At 41.5% G+C, this 23,485-nt stretch overlaps 1 protein-coding gene across 1 annotated transcript in view; it reads right to left on the minus strand.

The window, feature by feature from the left end:
* Positions 1-285: 285 nt before the first annotated feature.
* The window catches only part of LOC139381201 (sodium/potassium/calcium exchanger 3-like), a 125,013-nt gene continuing 101,813 nt past the window's right edge, over positions 286-23,485 (minus strand). Inside the window, exons 3-17 of the mRNA XM_071124644.1 lie at positions 18,776-18,852; positions 18,342-18,416; positions 18,127-18,211; positions 9,866-9,969; positions 9,654-9,728; positions 9,430-9,455; positions 9,257-9,310; positions 9,000-9,127; positions 8,736-8,896; positions 8,327-8,594; positions 7,966-8,132; positions 7,307-7,421; positions 5,878-5,990; positions 2,996-3,061; positions 286-2,856 (exon numbers count right to left, since the gene is read on the minus strand). Coding sequence (XP_070980745.1) covers positions 2,707-2,856; positions 2,996-3,061; positions 5,878-5,990; positions 7,307-7,421; positions 7,966-8,132; positions 8,327-8,594; positions 8,736-8,896; positions 9,000-9,127; positions 9,257-9,310; positions 9,430-9,455; positions 9,654-9,728; positions 9,866-9,969; positions 18,127-18,211; positions 18,342-18,416; positions 18,776-18,852 — 1,664 coding nt within the window. The 3' untranslated portion in view covers positions 286-2,706. The remainder of the gene's footprint in view (positions 2,857-2,995; positions 3,062-5,877; positions 5,991-7,306; positions 7,422-7,965; positions 8,133-8,326; positions 8,595-8,735; positions 8,897-8,999; positions 9,128-9,256; positions 9,311-9,429; positions 9,456-9,653; positions 9,729-9,865; positions 9,970-18,126; positions 18,212-18,341; positions 18,417-18,775; positions 18,853-23,485) is intronic.

Consider the following 23,485-nt stretch of genomic DNA (forward strand, 5'->3'; position numbering starts at 1 on the left):
ATATGAGTCTTGGTGATAGTTTGGTGAATTTCAAGCACATGGTGGTATAGAAGTTGGGGGGGAGAAACAGCTCATAATAATGGTCGGAATGGCTCAAATGGAATGGCATCAAACACATGGAAACCATGTTTGATATGTGATATCATTCCACCAATTCTGCTCCAGCCATTAAAACGAGCCCGTCCTCCGCAATGAAGGTGCCACCAACCTCCTGTGTTGTATAGTACCTGTTTTCAGATTATAATCCTCATCAAAACCAGGGACAAATGAACAGCAGCACAACAGTATTATGGCTAAGGATGAATATGTCACTGGTTAACATTTCAGTTAGATGTGCCACTGAAGATATCTTTTCAACTTAATGTATTGAATGCTGCATGGGGATATTTGTATGATATTGGCCAATTAGAACTAGTTAGGAGTCTTTGACTTATAGGCTTGGTAGATATGTAGATAAGTCACTTTTCATATCAAGCTTCCAGTGCAGACTTCTGTAAACCACTTAGCTTTAGTCTGCCCTACAAGATACATTTTACTCTCTTGACAGAGGGATGTGCAACTGTACATACCATCTAGAAATGTGCCTTCAATCAAATGAAAAGAAACAACATATTTACATTGTAAAGCTCATCATTATTGCATTATAAATGATTTGACATTTTAAAAACCCTGTTTTCCTTTGACATTAGAGATGTGCTCCGTCTCTACACATTTCCCAAGACAAATAAATATATGAACAAAAACAAACGATAAACATTCTTCAAAATAAATGCAACCCTAATACTTTGTACATTGAGACTTTTTTTAAAATCATAATTTATGTATTTCAGATATTGTGTTATTGGTCCATAAAATGAGTGTTCACAAGATGTCATTCAGAGCAGTTTGTAAAGCAAGTTTTTTTTTTCCTCCAATAAATGTGTGTTATTTGCATTTATGAAAAAAAAACTACCAGATGAAAAATCTTAGTTTTTACAGATGGTTTTAGGGCTCTATTCAATCTGTAAAACTGAAGCGTTACAGATTCGCAACAGAAATGTAAAAGTCATTCCCGATTGAGTCGACTATACGCAGCGTTTACCGTTAATGTAAACTCTGCTAAAGCGGGAACATTGCCTTTAAATGTCAATCCCGCTTTAAAACGGAACTTCTGCGATGCGGATTGAATGGAGCCCTTAGTCTGCTGTGTGTTTACAGTGGTGTGATAAATATATTTTGTAAAGGTGAAATAAAGGTGCGATGGCGTTACTAACATAGCAAACATTCAATCAACGCACGACTGGTTGGCTTGCCTTGAACAAGTGTCCTAGAATCCCCTGCATGTCTACAGATTACGTCTGATATAATCCCCAAAACTAAAGGCGTAAAGGACATAAGAACTGATTTAAATGTAGCACAACCTACCATCTGGACAAATCTAAACATTGTGCATTACAAAAAATGTATTACCGCAGCTCAACCAACATCAGGTCAGCCAAAGTTCAGATGCTTTATTTAAAGTGCATCTCTACCTCTATGAATCATAACACTGGGAGTACTCATTAGTACAGAAATGCCTAATTTCCTCTGTGTGTCGGTGGAACAGGAAATCCATCCTTTATACAGGAAGTCCATCTAGGCAATGTACATTCGGTAAAAAGTTACTTGGAACAAGAAAATGTCTGTAAGAATCCAATACTGTGCTGTAGTTCATGGTTGTGCCCCTATGTGGCAGCACATATCATCCTCTTGAGCTCCATTTGTGGAAAAAAGGAGTTTACAGTTTCACAAAGTTTGCTTCATTTGACCAGATTGCCATAATAATCAGCAAGTAGGGACACTCATTGTCATTGAAACTGAGACCGTCTCCCACCTTGGACAGACACCACATATGATATACTTCAGTGCAGTCTCACTGAATAGGTTTGACTTTGCTAAGGATGCATTTTCTTCGTGTGACGATCTAAATCATGTCCGTCATAGAGTAAATGCTCAGAATACTTTTAGTAGAGATTCCTCTTTTGCAAGAGTCAAAGGAATGTTGAAAGGATGTTTCCCCTAAAAGTGACTTTAGACTGGAGTCTCATTACATGCCAAGGGGTTGTTGGTGTCACTACTCTCTACAGACAGTATCTCCAAAATTAGCTCATCTTCGAGACCAACCGGGTTGGTTTGGATTTAAAATAAATAACATTCAATAAATTAATAAATAGAATATCTGCCTGCATGTATTTACAAAGCGGGAAACATTAACATTGTTCAAACAACACTATTCCAGTACACATTATAGACTCGTATAAGACCGGCTTTCATCAAAGCCAGTTAGCAGCTAATAAACATTACATTAGAAATTGTCAGCAAAATCACACGGTAGACTATAATGCAGTTTCAGACACCTTTACAAAAGTCCTAAACAAATAAAAATCTTCACATCAAAGTAGGCAGTAGTCGACAAAAAAAGCTTTGTTCACACGTCCTGTGTGAAAGCTTTTTACAAGTCAGTTTGTGCTCCTGCATGTGTGCCCAGTTTATCTCCTCTTTAAACCACACACACACACACACACACACACACACACACACACACAACTCCCTATTGCACTGACCATAAAGAAAATAATAATAATACAAATATCTGAGGTGCAGACAGATCCCTCCCAAGCCGGACCATCTCCTGGAGAGTGGAGGAGGATGGGGAGGAGAAAGAGAAGGGAGAGTGAGAACTGGGTCTCAGCGGTCTCTGCAGGTGGGCAGGTTGACAAAGGTGAAGACGTTGTACTCAATGAGGATGGAGAAGCAGAGAAAGATGCAGTACATGAGCAGACACACCAGGCCCAAACGACGGTCCAGTTTCCACCCATTCAGATGTACCCCCAGGACCTAAGAGAGCGAGGGAAGAGATTAAGGAATTACATTTATGTTTTCTCTACTCAAATGTAATTCTGCATAGACTGTAAAATACAATACACAATTATATTTTATTCTTTAAAATCTTAGACATATACATGGAATGACTCACTGTGAGGAACACAGACCCCAACAGAAGTCCCACAGAGAAGATGAGCCCTTTGCTGTTCAGTTTAATCTAAGAGAAGAAAGGTTTAAACAGGCACAGAAGAAGTTAAACCATGGGGTTGGGAACTGATTTACAACACTTTTGCACCGGTATGAAGTGTACACCTGCTATTTCCAGAAGAGAATAATAGTTTCAAAAACACAAGTTACACCACCAAACGATTATATGGTCTTATGCCAGCTCTTTTTTTGGGGGCCCTTTTGAAATGTTTACAGTATCCATTAGCTGTTCTCTGTACAGTGCATTCGGAAAGTATTCAGACCCCTTTACCTTTTCCACATTTTGTTACGTTACAGCCTACAGCTGCTCCATCGAGAGCATCCTGACTGGTTGTAGCACTGCCTGGTATTGCAACTGCTCGGCCTCAAGGCAAAAAAAGAGCGTAGTGCGTATGGCCCAGTACATCACAGCTTCCTGCCATCCAGGACCTCTATACCAGGCGGTGTAGAGGTAAATGGTCAAAGACTCCAGCCACCCTAGTCATACACTGTTCTCTCTGCTACCGTACGGCAAGCAGTACCAGAGTGCCAAGTCTAGGTCCAAAAGGCTTCTTAACAGATCTACCCCCAATTCATAAGACTCATGAACAGCTAATCAAATGGCTACCCAGACTATTTGCATTGCCCCCCCCCCTCTCTTTTATGCTGCTGTTTATCACTTTGACTCTACCTACATGTACATATTATCTCAATTACTCTGTACCGGTACTCCCTGTATATAGCCTCGCTACTGTTATTTTACTGCTGCCCTCATTTTTTAACATTTTTATTTAAGAAAAATTTGTGTTAACTGCATTGCTGGTTAAGAGCTTGTAAGTAAGCATTTCACTGTAAGGTCACCTGTTGTGTTTGGTGCATGTGACAAATAATATTTGATTTATTCTAAAATGGGTTAAATGATATATTTTTCTCATCAATCTACACACAGTACCCCATAATGACAAAAGCAAAAACAGGTTTATAGAAATGTATGTATAAATGTATTAAATATAAAATAGTATTCAGACCCTTTGCTATGAGACTCGAAATTGAGCTCAGGTGCATCCGGTTTCCATTGATCATCCTTGATGTTTCTACAACTTGATGGGAAGTCCACCTGTGGTAAATTCAATTGATTGGACATGATTTGGAAAGGCACACACCTGTCTATATAAGGTCCCACAGTTAACAGTACTTGTCAGAGCTAAAACCTAGCCATGAGGTCGAAGGAATTGTCCATAGAGCTCCGAGACAGGATTGTGTTGAGGCACGATCTGGGGAAGGGTACCAAAACATTTCTGCAGCATTGCAGGTCCCCAAGAACACAGCAGACTCCATCATTCTTAAATGGAAGAAGTTGGAACCACCAAGACTCTTCCTAGAGCTGGCCATATGGCCATACTGAGCAATCGGGGGAGAAGTGCCTGGTCAGGGAGGTGATCAAGGACCCAATGGTCAATCTGTGGACATGGGAAAACCTTCCAGAAGCACAGCCATCTCTGCAGCACTCCACCAATCAGGCCTTTATGGTAGCGTGGCCAGACGGAAGCCACTCCTCAGTATAAGGCACATGACAGCACAATTGGAGTTTGCCAAAAGGCATCTAAAGACTCTCAGACCATGAGAAACAAGATTCTCTGGTCTGATGAAACCAAGATTGAACTCTTTTTTTTGGGCTTCAGGACAAGTCTCCGAATGTCCTTGACCGGCCCAGCCAGGGCCCGGACTAGAACCTGATCGGACATCTCTGGAGAGACATGTTCAGCGACGCTCCCCATCCAACCTGACAGAGCTTGAGAGGATCTGCAGAGAAGAATGGGAGGAACTCCCCAAATACAGGTGTGCCAAGCTTGTAGCGTCATACCCAAGAATACTCGAGGTTGTAATCACTGCCAAAGTAAAGGCTCTGAATACTAATGTAAATGTGATATTTCCCAAAATAAAATTATACATTTGCAAAAATGTATAGAAAACGTTTTTTGCTTCATCATTATGGGATATTGTGTGTAGATTGATGGAAAAAAATGATGTAATCAATTTTAGAATAAGGCTGTAACATAACAAAATGTGGAAAAAGTCAACTGCTTCTACACCTGCATTGCTTGCTGTTTGGGGTTTTAGGCTGGGTTTCTGTACCGCACTCTGTGACATCAGCTGATGTAATAAGGGCTTTATAAATACATTTTATTGAAGGGGTCTGAATACGTTTCCGAATGCACTGTATCTCACTCCTACATTAGCCCCCAATACTCAGCTCAATTCCCTAACACACAGTCAAAGCCTTCATTGGGAATAATCATGTAACACGCCACACTCCAAAAGCAGCAAGGCAGCAAAAGCTTGTCTGTCTGCTCCAGGGAACAGATGAATGTAGGCATTCCTTCACTGCCACAGCACCCCCACGTGTGTTTTATCTAGTGTGATTCTGGCACAGTGGGCTACAGGTGCACTCAACACTGTATTTCTCTTGGACTGCTGACAGCTACTTTTCTCCCATCTCTTTCAGGTGTTAGGACCCAGTCACATGTCAAACTGGAATATATATGTTTATCTACAGTGATCACAAATAGCAGATGCTCCAATGGCTACGTAAACATGTCATGACACTGACTAATACTGTACATAAACATACATAACATTGGTGCCATTTGACAGGAGCTGAGAGGGCTCTGGACAGAATATCAATTGTGTCATCTCTCACAATAAAAAGCAACATCAATATTACCGTCACAGAATAGACCTATCACGTATAAGTTTCAGATGTCCGTTTTTATTGTGCATTTCTGATAGTGGTTTACTAAAGACCTTACACAGCCAGGGTTAGGAGAAACAGTGTTTGTTACTCACGTAGGAGCCGTAGTTGATGGCAAGAGTCTGCAGGGCCCAGGGAAGGCCCAGTCCAATAAGGATATCAAACACATTGCTGCCTATAGAGTTAGACACAGCCATGTCCCCAAAACCTGAGAGACACAGCAAGAGGGAGCGAGAGAGAGAAAGGGATGGAAACCGGGAGGGAGAAAAAAAGAGAGGCAAAGAAAGAGAGGGAGAGAGAGAGAAAGAAAGAAATCAATAGACAGAGACGTTGGTCAACATCGGTAACATAAATAAAGAATTCTGACTTACTGAGATAATCAGGTTGCCACAAACAACAAATATAACAACAACAAACAGACTGTCATGGAATGTGTTTCCATTTCCCTCTCTCAGACTCTGATTAATTTTTGAAAGGGGAGCGATAATTAACACATAACAGAAATCAAGGATGGAGGAAGGCGCCACACTGGGTTCTCTTCAGTCCACCCGTCCCCATCATTTCCACACGACTTGGTCACAGAGGCAGATGACAACCTCTCCCCTCTTCCTATTTTGCTAATTTTTTTGCATTGCTCGTAACTTATTTTTTAACTTATTGCTGCTACCGTCTCTTATGCCAGAAAATAACTTCTGGATATTAGAACAGCGATTACTCACCTCGAAAAGGAAGAAACTTTTTCCTTTAACGAGTTCGACGAGAAGGACATACTGCTTTCCCGTGAACAGGCCCAAATCCCCATCATTTGCATGAAGAAAAGACGGAGAAAGGGGGGCGGAGGTCGGACTGCCTTCTGAGAATTCGTAGGCAAGCGAGTAAACTTCCACTGCCAACGTGCAATCATTGGAAAATAAAATCGATGACCTACGATCAAGATTATTCTACCAACGGGACATTAAAAACGGTAGTATCTTATGTTTCGACGACATGGATAATGTAGAGCTTGTGGGATTTTCCTGAACAGAGAAGCTACGTCTGGTAAGACTAGGGGTGGGGGTATGTGTCTATTTGTCAATAACAGCTGGTGCGTGTTGTCTAATATTAAAGATGTTTCGAGGTATTGCTCGCCTGAGGTAGAGTACCTTATGATAAGTTGTAGACCACACTATCTACCAAGAGCATTCTCATCTATATTATTCGTAGCTGTCTATTTACCACCACAAACCAATGCTGTGACTAAGACTGCACTCAACCAACTCTACCAACAAGCCATCAGCCAGAAGCGGCGCTCCTAGTGGCCGCGAACTTTAATGCAGGCAAACTTTTACCTCGCTGTTTATTATCAGCGAGTAGCAGCAGTGTACAAAACAAATGGGGGGGTCAATGTAAATAGTCCGGTGGCCATTTGATTAATTGTTCAGCAGTCTTATGGCTTGGGGTAGAAACTGTTAAGGACACTTATTGTATTCGGCGCATGTGACAAATAAAGTTTGATTTGGTAGAGAAAGTACTCTGTGTTCTCACCTTGCCGTGCCACTATAAGACTGGCCATGCAATCAGGGACACTGGTGCCAGCTGCCAGGAAGGTGATGCCCATGATGACGTCGGGGATACCGAGAGTAAATCCGATCACTGTCACCTGAAGGGAAGAGACAGTTTATTTTTAAATAATTCTCCCCAATTTCGTGGTATCCAATTTGTAGTCGCAATCTAGTCCCATCGCTGCAACTCATGTACGGATTTGGCAGAGGCAAAGGTCGAGAGCCGTGCGTCCTCCGAAACACAAACCAACCAAGCCACGCTGCTATTTGACACAATGCCCACTTAACCCGGAAGCCAGCTGCACCAATGGGTCTGAGGAAACACCGTACACCTGGCGACCGTGTCAGCGTGCATTGCGCCCGGCCCGCCACAGGAATCGCTAGAGCCCGATGGGACAAGAACATCCCGGCTGGCCAAACCCTCCCCTGACCCGGTCGTCACTGGGCCAATTGTGCGCTGCCCCACAGGTTTTTTCGGTCGTGGCCGGTTGCGACAGAGCCTGGACTTGAACCAGGATCTCTAGTGGCACAGGTAGCACTGTGATGCAGTGCCTTAGACCACTGCGCCACTTGGGAGGCATCAGTGTTGTATGCACGCGTGTGTGTGTGTGTGCGTGCGTGTGTGTGTGTGCGTGCCCTCACCATCCAGACCATGACATAGGAAAAACCAGCAATCCAGAGGGTGGAAGTGACGAAGGAGACCATGAACCATCTCTCCCAGCGAGTGTTGGCACAGTTAGGCACCGTGAAGAACAACAGCAGGCACAGAGGCCAGGCCAACAGCCACTTGATCTTATTACAGCACCCAGCTAGAGAAAGAGATGGAGGGAGAGGGAAATAAGTGATGCAGTTTCAATTTGTGTTCTTTGCTGGATTTACATTAATTGATGTTTTTATTGAGGAAATCTAAAAATACCTTTAGGCGAGTGTTGACCAACACAATAAAGAGAGCTCAGAGAGACTGAACGTTTTTGAAACCCTGTAACGTTATATTGGTTTTTACCTGGGACGTGAAAGGGCACAAAAGGTCCCTCCCCTACATCCTCCTCCTCTTCATCGTTCTCATTATTCTCATTGTCTTCGTTCTCGTTTTCAGTCTCGTTGCCGGCCTCCACATCTCCCCTGTCGTCCTCTCCATGGTGACCACGGCGACCTTTGACTCCCCTTTCAGGCCCGCCCAGTCCGTTCTCCAGGCCCCGTCTACTGCCGACCTTCACTGTGACCTCTGAGTCTCCGTTAGTGAACGGCCGGGTGCTAATCAGACGCTGTCTCTTCACAAATACATGCATACGCACATGTCATATGCTGTACAAACATTTTCAAAATAAGTATGCTGTAAGAATACAGTTTATTCACACCCACAAAGCAAACAGAAACACGGCCACGTTTGCAGAAGGCATGTGTGGTCATACCTCAGTGATGAGCATGCGTGAGGCCATGGAGAGGCGTGTGCGAGGGGAGAAGTGGCTGGTGATCATGATCCTCATGCCGACTTCAGAGAAGGACAGCTGGTGGGGGTAGGCTGACAGCAACTCATCTACCATCAACACTGACTGCTTTCTGTGGAAGTTAGCTACAGGAGACATACACACAGAGAGAGAGAGACGTGAGCGATGTGAGAGAGAGAGATGAGACAAACACACAGACACATGTATGGCAGAATGGTCAGACTGTACTTTTCTTCAGCAGGACAGCGCTGGCATCACAGTTGTCATCCAGGTCAGCGTTACTGGCTGTGCCGTTCCCCAGGCTGGACGAGTTCTTCTTCCGCCTCTCCAGGAAATGCACAATGTTTGAGTTAAACCTATACACATAAAGGAACAAGAGTTAAACCTAGACAAAGAGGGACAGTACAAGGATGTGGATACAACTTCATAGCTGAAATGGTTTTGAAGTGTGTTTCTGTGTGGTATTGATGGTTTGACAGACTTACTTCATTATCAAAATATAGCCGAAATACATCAGAACCAGTGTCAGAGACTCCCACCTGAAACACACATCAAGCGGGATTCAATTGAAGCTGATTTTTTAACAGCTATACAACACATAACATATAGGTAGGAGGAGTATGTGCTGTATACATAAGAAAGTGAAAGCCATACTTACCATGAAACCTTTTCATCATATATGAACTGTAAGGAGACAAAGAAGAATGATACATGGAACACTTGGAAGAATGATTGGACAGTACAGTATTAGCTTTTGGGGTTCACTTTTCTCTGATGTAAACATGAGTATATGGATCCAGTCTGTAGATACACCATCTGATCAGCAGGAGGCAACACACTAAGGCCCACTTCAATGGTTTGCAATGGTCAGGCTCCACTCACCACGATAAGAGCAGTGATGGATAGGGTGTAGTACATAGAGTCTCTCATAAGAGACCAACGAGACAGATGCACTGCCTGAGAGAGAGAGAGAGAGAAGGGGAGGGAGAGGAACGGTCCGTAAGAGTGGAAGAGCCAACATTTCACCCCCACGTTTTCATCCTTTCCTGTGTGTCTGTGTCTGTTGCTGTGCAAGCCAAGGTACATAAACCTACCTGGCCAGCAAATATTCCACACACTCCAATGATGCAGAGGATATTGAAGACGGCTGAGCCCACGATCGTGCCCACCCCCACATCCCCTTTAGTGATGAACACACCTGCACAGAGACAGTGAAAAGACAGAACACCCATGGGTTATACAATGGTTAGGAATAGAGGGTTACACACATACATGTAAACTATTGACATGGTTAACATATACAGTATCCAACAGTTTAAAATATGTTTTATTTATTTCACCTTTATTTAACCAGGTAGACCAGTTGAGAATAAGTTCTCATTTACAACTGCGACCTGGTCAAGATAAAGCAGAGCAGTGTGACAAAGACAACAGAGTTACACAAGGGAAAAACAAACGTACAGTCAATAACACAATAGAAAAATCTATGTACAGCGTGTGCAAATGTAGTAAGATTAAGGAGGTAAGGCAATAAATAGGCCACAGTGGCGAAATAATTATAATTTAGCATTAACACTGGAGTGATAGATGTGCAGATGATGATGTGCAAGTAGACATACTGGGGTGCAAAAGAGCAACAAAAAAATAATATGGGGATGAGGTAGTTGGGTGGGCTATTTACAGATGGGCTGTGCACAGGTGCAGTGATCGGTAAACTGCTCTGAGTTATATTGAATATCACTGTCACTCATTAAAAATAAAGTGTTTTTGTCACATACACCGGATAGGTGCCGTTTTACAGGGTCAGCCACAGTAGTACAATCCCCTGGAGCAAATTAGAGTTACGTGCCTTGCTCAAGGGCACACCAACAGATTTTTCACCTTGTTGGCTTGGTATTTGAACAAGTGACCATTTTCAAATCAAATTTTATTTGTCACATTCGCCGAATACAACAAGTGTAGACCTTACCGTGAAATGCTTACTTACAAGCCCTTAACCAACAGTGCAGTTCAAGAAGAGTTAAGAAAATATTTAGCAAATAAACTAAAGTATAAAAAGCAACACAATAACATAACAATAACAAGACTATATACAGGGGGTACCGGGACTGAGTCAGTGTGCGGGGGTACAGGTTAGAGGTAATTTGTACATGTAGGTAGGGGTGAAGTGACTATGTATAGATAACAAACAGTGAGTAGCAACACTGTACAAAACAAATGGAGGGGAGGGGGGGTCAATGTAATAGTCCGGTGGCCATTTGATTAATTGTTCAGCAGTCTTATGGCTTGGGGGTAGAAGCTGTTAAGGAGCCTTTTGGTCCTAGACTTGGTGCTCCGGTACCACATGCCGTGCGGTAGCATAGAAAACAGTCTATAACTTGGGTGACTGCAGTCTGACAATTTTATGGGCTTTCCTCTGATACCGCCTATTATATAGGTCCTGGATTGCAGGAAGCTTGGCCCCAGTGATGCACTATCCTCTGTAGTGCCTTACGAACAGATGCTGAGCAGTTTCCATTCCAGGGGGTGATGCAACCGGTCAGGATGCTCTCGATAGTGCAGCTGTAGAACTTTGAGGATCTGGTGACCATGCCCTCATGCCCTCTTCAAGACTATCTTGGTGTGTTTGGACCATGATAGCTCATTGGTGATGTGGACACCAAGGAACTTGAAACTCTTGAACCCGCTCCACTACAGCCTTATTGATGTTAATGGGGGCCTGTTCGGCCACCTTTTCCTGTAGTCCACGATCAGCTTCTTTGTCTTGCTCACATTGAGGGAGAGGTTGTTGTCCTGGCAGTGACCTCCTCCTTATATGCTGTCTCATCGGTCAGTGATCAGGCCTACCACTGTTGTGTCATCAGCAAACTTAATGATGGTGTTGGAGTCGTGTTTGGCCACGCAGTCATAGGTGAACAGAGAGTATAGGATTAAGTACACACCCCTGAGGGGCCCCAGTGTTGAGGATCAGCGTGGCAGACGCGCTGTTGCCTACCCTTACCACCTGGGACGGTCCGTCAGAAAGTTCAGGATCCAGTTGCAGAGGGAGGTGTTTAGTCCCAGGGTCCTTAGCTTAGTGATGAGCTTTGTGGGCCCTATGGAGTTGAACGCTGAGCTGTAGTCAATGAAAAGCATTCTCCTTTAAGTATTCCTTTTGTCCTGGTGGGAAAGGGCAGTGTGGAGTACGATTGAGATTGCATCATCTGTGGATCTATTGGGGCGGTATGTGAATTGAAGTACATACGGTCACTGTGGGGATGATGTCATCAATGCACTTATTGATGAAGCCGATGACTGAGGTGGTATACTCCTCAATGCCATTGGATGAATCCCAGAACATATTCCAGTTTGTGCTAGCAAAACAGTCCTGTAGCATAGCATCCTCGTCATCTGACCACTTCCATATTGAGCGAGTCACTGGTACTTCCTGCTTTAGTTTTTGCTTGTAAGCAGGAATCAGGAGGATATAATTATGGTCAGATTTGCCAAATGGAAGGCAGGGGAGAGCTTTGTATGCATCTCCGTGTGTGGAGTAAAGGTGGTCTGAAGTTTTTTTCCTCTGGTTGCATACGTGACATAATGGTAAAAAATGTGTAAAACGGATTTACGTTTGCCTGTATTAAAGTCCCCGGCCAGTACGAGTGCCGCTTCTGGGTGAGCATTTTCTTGTTTGATTATGGCCTTATAGAGTTGTTTGAGTGAGGTCTTAGTGGCAGCATCGGTTTGTAAATAGACAGCTACGAATAATATAGATGAGAACTCTTGGAAGATAGTGTTGTCTACACCTTATCATAAGGTACTCTACCTCAGGCGAGCAATACCTCGAGACTTCTTTAATATTACACATCGCGCACCAGCTGTTTTGACAAAAAGACACATACCCCCACCCCTCGCTTTACCAGACGTAGCTTCTCTGTTCTGCCGGTACATTGAAAATCCCTCCAGCTCTATATTATCTGTGTCGTTGTTCAGCCACGACTCAGTGACACATGAGATATTACAGTTCTCAATGTCCCTTTCGTAGGATAATCGTAATTGTAAGTCATCAATTTTATGTTCCAATGATTGCATGTTAGCAAGTAGAATTGATGGCAGCGGGAGTTTACTCGCTCGCCTCTGGATTCTCAAAAGACAGCCTGATCTGCGTCCTCTTTTCTTCCGTCATTTCTTCATGCAAATGACGGGGATCGGAGCTTGTTCCCGTGAGAGCAGTATATATTTCTCGTCGGACTCGTTAAATAAAGGAAAAAGCTCATTCCAGTTTGCGGTGAGTAATCCCAGTTCTGATGTCAAGAAGTTATTTTCGGTCATAAGAGACGGTAGCAGCAACATTACGTACAAAATAAGTAAAAAAATAAGTTACAAACAACGCAAAAAAAAATGAACAAAATAGCACAATTGGTTACAACATGTAAAACGTCAGCCATCCTCTTCGGCACCATCCTCTTCGGCGCCATCTTAACTCATTTGAACTGGGTATTGGCCCAACCTTCTAACCACTATGCTACTTGCCGCCCTAAGACATAAAACATAGTGGGCCTGCTAATAAAGTAATGAAAAAGGTATCCAGCTGGGCACACCATGTCATTTCAACGTGGACATTTGGATGATATTTGGTTGATCAATAAGATTTCAACCTGTATTCACCCACTCAAAAAGACAGCCAGAACTTTGTTGAATTACGAATGTGTTATCACTATACTTTCAACCATCTAAATTCAAAACAAAGTTCAAATGGGAATACAATGTCAGATATTTTGTATTTATACCTGTAACGACTTTCGTGGGTTGAAGAAGGAGACCAAGGTGCAGCGTGGTAGGCTTTCATGATTTTTAATAAAACCGAACACCGCAACAAAATAACAAAGTAGAAAAAACGAAAGCTCACAGTTCTGTCAGGCAACAAAAACAGCTAAATAGAAAATAACTCCCCACAAAACCCAAACGGAAAAATCACAACTTATATATGATCCCCAATCAGAGACAACGATAGACAGCTGCCTCTGATTGGGAACCACACTAGGCAAAAACAACAAAGAAATAGAAAACATAGATTATCCCACCCGAGTCACACCCTGACCTAACCAAACATAGAGAATAAATAAGGATCTCTAAGGTCAGGGCGCGACAATACCACAGCATTGTTGAATACTCATTTTTGATTGGTTAGAATGGCATTCTAGAATGGACAATAAAAACAGATAATGGGACAGTTGAAATAGATATCGGGACACCTTGCAGTCATGACGCAATATGCGCCTACACACCTAGACCCTACTTAATACAAAGTTACAGAAAGCTAAACCAACAACCACACAAACCAAAATTGGATACATTGTAAACACTGGTCCAATGAGGAAAAAAATTACGAGCAGCTAGCGAGCTAGCATTGATTTGTTTTTGTACTGTCCAATTTACAGTAGCTATTACAGTGAAAGAATACCATGCTATTGTTTGAGGGCCGTGCACAATTTTGAACATGAAAAGTTATTAATAAACAAATTGGGCACATTTGGGCAGTCTTGATACAACATTTTGAACAGAAATGCAATGGTTCATTGGATCAGTCTAAAACTTTGCACATACACTGATGTCATCTAGTGGCCAACATCTAAATTGCAGCTGGGCTGGAATAATACATTATGACCTTGCTCTTGCATTTCAAAGATGGTACAAAAAAAATACAAAAGAACGGTTGTTTTTTTCTTTGTATTATCTTTTACCAGATCTGTTGTGTTATATTCTCCTACATTCCTTTCATATTTCCACAAACTTCAAAGTGTTTCCTTTTAAATGGTACCAAGAATATGCATATCCTTGATTCAGGACCTGAGTTACAGGAAGTTAGATTTGGGTATGTCCTTTTAGGCAGAAATTGAAAAAAAGGAGCGTATCCTTAAGAGGTTTTAAGAATGATAGAGGCTACTGTGTTCTTGGGGACCTCCAATGCTGCAGACATTTTAAGTTTGAATAAATACTGTTACATTAGTTTGTAAAATAGGCCTAACTTTAGTCTATGTACTGTATTACAAAAGTAGAATGATAAAGGCCACTGTGTTCTTGGGGACCTCCAATGCTGTATTTGTAATACATTTGTAAAAATGTCTAAAAACCTGTTTTTGCTTTGTCACTATGGGGTATTGTGTGTAGATTGATGAGGAAAATAATGCATTTGGGCAATTTTAGAATAAGGCTGTAACGTAACAAAATGTGTAAAAAGTCTGAATACTTTCTGAATGCACTGTGGAACGAACAACTGGTTCTCGTCCATAAATATTGAAGTTATCGAACGAACGACTGGGTCGCGTCTCTAGCAACCAAAAGATGCGAAAGTATGACATCTCTTATAAAAATATCCCCCAAATTGTATTGGTTTGTAAATGTGTACATTAGTATTGTTGTTTTTTGGCAACTTTGGTATAAGTGGAATAAACACCTCCGTTCTGTACTGTACATTAGCTTGGAAAAATGCCCGCAAAGGGGCTCGGCTCAGCCTCGTCCATTATTTCCAAAGAATGTACAGAATGTCAGTGTTTACCCCTTACTTATACAACACTTTAATGTGTTATCACTGTGCTTATTTAATGTGTTATCACTGTGCTTCTTTAATGTGTTATCACTGTGCATCTAACAGCACAACCCCCAAATATAAAACAAAATTCCACATACACCCCAGCTACAATGAAATATGTTGCTTTACAGGGTCAGCCATAGTAGTATGGCGTCCCTGGAGCAAATTAGAGCTTAGTACCTTCCTCAAGGGCACATTGACAGATTATTCACCTTGTCGGCTCAGATATTCAAACCAGAGACCTTTCGGTTACTGGCAAACACTAACCGCTAGGCTACCTACCACCCTACATGCCTTACACCCTAAATTACCTGGATTGCAGTTGAGATTGCATTTAAAGTACATAGTGCACGTTATCAATGCTGTTTCAAGATTCTGCACATATTATTATAGCAATTGTGAATATCTAATACCCTAAATAAGGTATTTCCTTTTAAAAAATTTGCTGGGCTATTATATTATACATTATATTGAATTGTGTTTGGTTGATAACGCTACCAAATATCAACATTTAAAGTACATGTAATGCTTGGATAATTTCATCTGAGCCACTGGCTTAATCCTATTCTGGTTTTGTTGGAGACGTGAATCCAACATATTATTTCTTAACTTGTCAACAAGTTATTAGGCTATTTACCATATTGAAGATGTTATATTGAATTGGTTTTGGTTGTCAACGAAACCAAATATCCACATTTGAAAAAGATGTATCTTTTGTGAATTTATTAGTGGCTCTCGAATGGCGCAGCCGTCTGAGGCACTGCATCACTACTAGAGGTCGACCGATTAATCGGAATGGCCGATTAATTAGCGCCGATTTCAAGTTTTCATTACAATCAGAAATCTGTATTTTTGGGCGCTGATTTTGCCGATTATTATTATTTTATTTTTTACACCTTTATTTAAGCTTTATTTAACTAGGCAAGTCAGTTAAGAACACATTCTTATTTTCAATGACGGCCTAGGAACAAGGCAGAACGACAGATTTTTACCTTGTCAGCTCGGGGGATCCAATCTTGCAACCTTACAGTTAACCTGTCTAACGCTCTAACCACCTGCCTCACGAGGAGCCTGCCTGTTACGTGAATGCAGTAAGCCAAGGTAAGTAGCAAACTAGCATTAAACTTATCTTATAAAGAACAATCAATCAACGACTGTCGTTGCTCCAATGTGTACTTAACCATAAACATCAATGCCTTTCTTAAAATCAATACACAAGTATATATTTTTAAACCTGCATATTTAACTAAAAGAAATCCAGGTTAGCAGGCAATATTAACCAGGTGAAATTGTGTCACTTCTCTTGCGTTCATTGCACACAGAGTCAGTGTATATGCAACAGTTTGGGCCGCCTGGCTCTTTGCGAACTAATTTGCCAACATTTTACGTAATTATGACATAACATTGAAGGTTATGCAATGTAACAGGAATATTTAGACTCATGGATGCCACCTGTTAGATAAAATACGGAACGGAATAAACGTTTTGTTTTCGAGGTGATAGTTAGTTTCCGGATTTGACCTAAGGCTCGTATTTCTGTTTATTATAGTTAAGTCTATGATTTGATATTTGATAGAGCCGTCTGACTGAGGAGTGGTAGGCAGCAGCAGGCTCGTAATAGTCAAAGGTATATGGTTTAGAGAGAAATAGTCAACGCGTTATAATTCCTCGAATAACTTGCGGCTGAACTTGAAAGGGGTTCCTTGGTTATTTTACCGTTTATGTCTTCCATAGAGAATGTCTTGATCTACTTCAAATAAGGTCTGTGTTTCGTGCAGGCTGAAACCGCCTTGGCGTTTTGATACCCATGTAAATCTCACTAGGATAAGGTAACGTTTGTCAAAATATTTTCATAAATCCACTCTTCGCTTATATTTAGCCAATATTGATCAGTTACCTTGTCCTATGGATATCTACACAGTTATAAAATTGGCAACGTGGTGTAAGCCTACACGAAACACAGACCTTATTTTAAGTTAATCTAAAAATATCCTTTGGAATAAATGAATAAAGCAACCGCTTTTCAGATTTTGCTGGTCAATTCTTACCATGTCCATTATTAAAATAGGATTTCCTGCATGTAGAAATTACAGTTTTTGTTTTCAACATTCATCACAGGCAACTTGAACTCTATTTTTACAGTTGAGAGTATTTGTCTCCTAAGCAGACTCTTCAGTATCATTGTCACTTCAGAGCTGTGTGTGTTTTACAGATGGCAGAGAAAAGCAGAGCACCAGTGTGGGACTATTACATGGAATTGGCACCAGGGAAAACAATGTGTCTTATTTGTGATAAAGATGTAAGCATGGGGTCAGAAACGGCTAAATCAAAAAATACCACCTCCTGTGGAATCACCTTAAGAACACCCATCCAAAAGCCCATAATATGTATTATATTAAGTTAAAATAAAAGTATTCATTGTTCATTCAGTATTGTTGCAATTGTCATTATTACAAAAATGTGTGTATAAATATATATACATTTTAAAAAATCGGCCGATTAATCGGTTGAAGATATGATGTTGTTCCAGAGGTAAAAATTCAACATAGACCAACCCTGTCTAAATATGTTGAAAATTGGTTACAATGATGACATAATCCTGTGGTTGAAATGTCACCCTCAAAACAACAGTTGATGACTTTTTTCCAAACCAATGTAGATTCCACGTCACAATATGTTGACAAATTACGTTGAAAAAACATTGAATCAATCAGTTTGTGCCAAGTGGAATGTGTCTAATAAATGACAAAGATGTGTCTATCCGTGTGTCTGTACATGTCTCACCGATAACAGAGGTGAAGAGTTCAGGAGCTGAACTGCCGGCTGCCATGAAGGTTGCACCTGCCACATCCTCACTAAGATGTAGACGCTGAAAGAGAGAGACAGAGAGAGAGAGAGACAGAGAGTAAAAAGCACATCTTGAAAAGAAGAACTGTATCCTTGAAATTCCAAATGAATTGACCCCGACCCTGTTAAAGAATAGTGCATAACCTTCTTACCACACATATCTTCTCCAGAGAGGGAACAAAGTAGTCGTCACACACCAGAGCCAGTGCATAGAACATGTACATGGCCTACAGAGGAGTATAGCACAAAACAAAAACACATACCAATGCATGAACAAACTTGGTGATCTCTGCAGTGTCCTGGAACCTTGAGTTTCTTCATGTGATGCACAAATAGTGTCCCTTAGTTCAATGTGTCTGTCTTTTGCGCAAAAGTATCCTAAGCCAAGACACTCTCTGTGCCAGTGGCCTCGTATGTCAGCTAAGCCTCTGTCCAACATGTCGCACCCCAGCCAGCCAGAGATAAAAATAATCCTGCTTTTAAATGTATGGTCAGTGCATCACACAGTCAGTGGAAGGTAGCGTGGCAAAAGTGTATGTATAGTAGAGTATGTGTACAGGTGTGTGTTGAGGGGTTGGACACTCACAAACAGGACGTGTAGGGCCACCGCTCCCTCTGTGCGCTCCTGGTTGGTGAACAGGTCTGTGGGGAACTCATGTAACGCTGGAGAGAAAACACACACACATATATTACTAAACAGGGAGAAACACAGTCTCATTTGGTGCAGAAGAGACACGTGCACTGGCACAACCATACACAGTCTATTTGAGTGACAGGACCTAAAAATAGCCTTGCCATGATTGCGTGTTTGTTTGTGTGTATTTGTGAGTGGAGCAGTGTGTGTGCATGCGTGTTGATGGCTGCTCAATGCGCGGTGACATTCTCACTCTGAACACCCAAGAGGTTGTGTGAGTCAGCTATCTTCAGTCTGCCCTCAGTGCCCAAACACAACACAGCCATCTCAACTCATAGGAATTGACAAGGCCCCAGAGAGAGAGAGAGAGAGAGAGAGAGAGAGACAGAGGGGGGATGAGAAGAGAGAGAGCGAGATAGAGAGGAGAGCGGGATGAGTGACAAAGAGAGCCAAGCCATGTGTGGGAGACAAAAACAAGGGAAATATGACCACATTTGAGAAAAGACGAAGGAGCACAGATGTACACTACTGTTCAAAAGTTTGGGGTCACTTAGAAAGGTTCTTGTTTTTTTAAGGAAAAGCTATTTTTACTTTCCATTAAAATAACATCAAATTGATCAGAAATACAGTGTAGACATAGTTAATGTTGTAAATGACAATTGTAGCTGGAAATTTATGTTTTTTTAATGGAATATCTACATAGGCGTACAGAGGCCCATTATCAGCAACCATCACTCCTGTGTTCCAATGGGGCACATCGTGTTAGCTAATCCGAGTTTATCATTTTAAAAGGCTACTTGATCATTAGAAAAACCTTTTGCAATTGTGTTGGCACAGCTGAAAACTGTAGTCCTGATTAAAGAATCAATAAAACTGGCCTTCTTTTGACTAGTTGAGTATCTGGAGCATCAGCATTTAGGGGTTCGATTACAGGCTCAAAACGGCCAGAAACAAAGAACTTTCTTCTGAAACTCGTCAGTATATTCTTGCTCTGAGAAATGAAGGCTATTCCATGCGAGAAATTGCCAATAAACTGAAGAGCTCATACAACTTTGTACTACTCGATTCACAGAACAGGGCAAACTGGCCCTAACCACAATAGAAAGAATGGGAGGCCCCAATGCACAACTGAGCAAGAGGACAAGTACATTAGATTGTCTAGTTTGAAAAACAGACGCCTCACAAGTTCTCAACTGGCAGTTTCATTAAATAGTACTCGCAAAACACCAATCTCAATGTCAACAGTGAAGAGGCGACTCCGGGATGCTGGCCTTCTAGACAGAGTTGCAAATAAAAACCCATCTCATAATGACCAATAAAAAGAAAAGATAGGCAAAAGAACACAGACACTGGACAGAGGAACTGGCTCTAACCAGTGTTAGTTTTTGGTTATTTTTTTCTATGTTTTTGCATTTCTTTGTTTTGGCCGGGTATGGTTCTCAATCAGGGACAGCTGTCTATCATTGTCTCTGATTGGGAACCATACTTAGGTAGCTTTTTCCCACATGGTTTTTGTGGGTAGTTAATTTCTGTTTAGTGTTTTGCACCTTAGGACTGTTTCGGTTTCGGTTATTCTCTTTGTTATTTTTGTTATTGTGTTCAGTTCCAATAAAAGGCATGAACACTTATCACGCTGCGCTTTGGTCTGATGATTCCTCTTCCTCTTCTTCAGACGACGAATACCGTTACACAGGGTCAATGCCCTGCTCAAGGGCATGTTGACCGCTATACCACCAGGCCAAAAAAACGGGAACCCGAACCCTCCAAGATCCCCCCACAGTTCCCCAATAGCTGTCCCTCAACCATTCGAGACACCTCCCACAGTTCCCCAGGAAGAAAAAATAAAAAATAAAATGAATTCCATTCATCCAATGCACCAAAAACCAAGAGAAGGAACTAAAGAGGAAAAAGGAAAAGACACAAGAAAACATCAGCTTCTTCATATGCCACACCTGTCAGGTGGATGGATTATCTTGGCAAAGGATAAATGCTCGCTAACAGGGATGTGAACAGATTTGTGCACATCATTTGAGAGAAAAGCTTTTTGTGCGTATGGAAGATTTCTGGGATATTTCAGCTCATGAAACATGGGACCAACTCATTACATGTTACGTTTATATTTGTGTTCAGTATAGCTTCATTCTTGTGTATTTTATTCTTCTTGTGTTACTATTTTTAACTCTGCACTTTTGGGAAGGTCTCATAAGTAAACATTTCACGGTAAAGTCTACCTGTTGTATTCGGACCATGTGACAAATAAAATTAGGTTGATCCCTCCCTTCCTACCACCATCCCTTAAGTGCAGTACAGAAACATTCTCCCAGTAGGCAACACACCGGAATGCATTTTACACAGTGGCTCTGCAGCCAAAGCAAGCAGGCCCAGGGCTATTGTCCACTCTGTACCCAGTGCTGGACTAGTGCTGCCTACTCTTATACAGGGTAACCACTCAGGGACCCACTCACCCCACCAACCCTGCTGCCAACAGCACAACTAACATCACCCCACCAACCCTGCTGCCAACAGCACAACTAACAAGTATGGCTTCACTACTAAGAGCTCCACACACAAACACACAGACATTTACAAAGGCACACACACATGGTGCGAGTCATTACAAATACTTCAACCACATGCCAACCAGCAAAAACCAACCAACAAATAACTACATCAACAACAACAAAACAAGAGCTGGCAAGATGATTAGATAAACAAAATAGCTCTCTCCATCAATAAAGAGAGGGCTTTTGTGTTGGAGTTCACATCAGCTTATTTCAGTTCAGTGATTCTTGGTAGTGGTAGTGGTATTTTGTTGAATTATGAATCAACTGAATAAAGCCCTTTTGGGGCACCTTTTACCATGTCATTCTTCCTAGTCTTAAAACACATAACAGAAGATCAAGCTCTATCCAGTATGATCTTTTGCTCTTTGTATTGAAGCAGTATGAAAGCATACAGGGCATTCAGAAAGTATTCAGACCCCTTCCCCTTTTCCACATTTTGTTACGTTACAGCCAAAGTGGATTAAATAAAATCATTAATCTACACACAATACGTGATCATGGCTAAGCAAAAACAGGTTTTTAAAAATGTTTGCAGTTAAATAAATAACTAAAAACAGAAATACTTCATTTACATAAGTATTCAGACCCTTTTCTATGAGACTCGAAATTGAGCTCAGGTGCATCCTGTTTCCATTAATTTTTTTATTTAACCTTTATTTAACTAGGCAAGTCAGTTTAGAACACATTCTTATTTTCAATGACGGCCTAGGAACGGTGGGTTAACTGCCTTGTTCAGGGGCAGAACGACAGATTTTTACCTTGTCAGCTCCGGGATTCAATCCTGCAACCTTTCAGTTAAACTAGTCCAACGCTCTAACCACCTGCCTCTTATTGCACTCCACGAGGAGCCTGCCTGTTACGCGAATGCAGTAAGAAGCCAAGGTAAGTTGCTAGCTTGCATAAAACTTACCTTATAAAAAACAATCAATCAATAAATCATAATCAATAGTTAACTACACATGGTTGATGATATTACTAGTTTATCTAGCGTGTCCTGCTTTGCATATAATCGATGCAAAGCAGGGGGATGATTTAACAAAAGCGCATTTGCGAAAAAAGCACAATCGTTGCACGACGGTACCTAACCATAAACACCAATGCCTTTCTTAAAATCAATACACAGAAGTATATATTTTTAAACCTGCATAGCTAAAAGAAATACAGGTTAGCAGGCAATATTAACCAGATAAAATTGTGTCACTTCTCTTGCGTAGAGTCAGGGTATATGCAACAGTTTGGGCAGCCTGGCTCGTTGCGAACTAATTTGCCAGAATTTTACGTAATTATGACATGATATTGAAGGTTGTGCAATGTAACAGCATTATTTAGACTTTGGGATGCCACCCGTTAGATGAAATACAGAACGGTTCCTTATTTCACTGAAAGAATAAATGTTTTGTTTTTCGAAATTATAGTTTCCGGATTCGACCATATTAATGACCAAAGGCTCGTATTTCTGTGTGTTATTATGTTATAATTAAGTCTATGATTTGATATTTGATAGAGCAGTCTGACTGAGCGATGGTAGGCAGCATCAGGCTCGTAAGCATTCATTCTAACAGCACTCTCGTGCGTTTTGCCAGCAGCTCTTCGCTGTACTTCAAGCATTGAGCTGTTTATGACTTCTGTTATAATTTATTCTATGAAATCCTGCGATTTCTTTGGGGCAGTTCCCCCTTATATGTTAGCTAGCTATCTCCAGTTAGATAATGTGTTACACATATTGCATCTGTATGCTTGTTGCGTTCTTCCTGGTGAACTCGTTTGTTCATGAGCTAGCTGTTCATTCTAAATATATTGAACAAAAATATAAACGCAATATATAAATATGTAGAGATCCCAGAAATGCTCATTACATAATCATTACACAGGTGCACCTTGTGCTGGTGACAATAAAAGGACACAACACAATGCCACAGATGTCTCAATTTTTGAGGGAGTGTGCAATTGGCATGCTGGCTGCATGAATGTCCACCAGAGCTGTTGCCAGATTATTTTATTTTAAATTCTCTACCATAAGCTGGCTCCAACGCCGTTTTACAGATTTTGCCAGTACGTCCAACCGGACTAAAATCTGCAGACCACGTGTAGCCACGCC

The sequence above is a fragment of the Oncorhynchus clarkii genome, chromosome 23, assembly GCF_045791955.1.
Source record: "Oncorhynchus clarkii lewisi isolate Uvic-CL-2024 chromosome 23, UVic_Ocla_1.0, whole genome shotgun sequence".
Classification (NCBI taxonomy): Eukaryota; Metazoa; Chordata; class Actinopteri; order Salmoniformes; family Salmonidae; genus Oncorhynchus; species Oncorhynchus clarkii.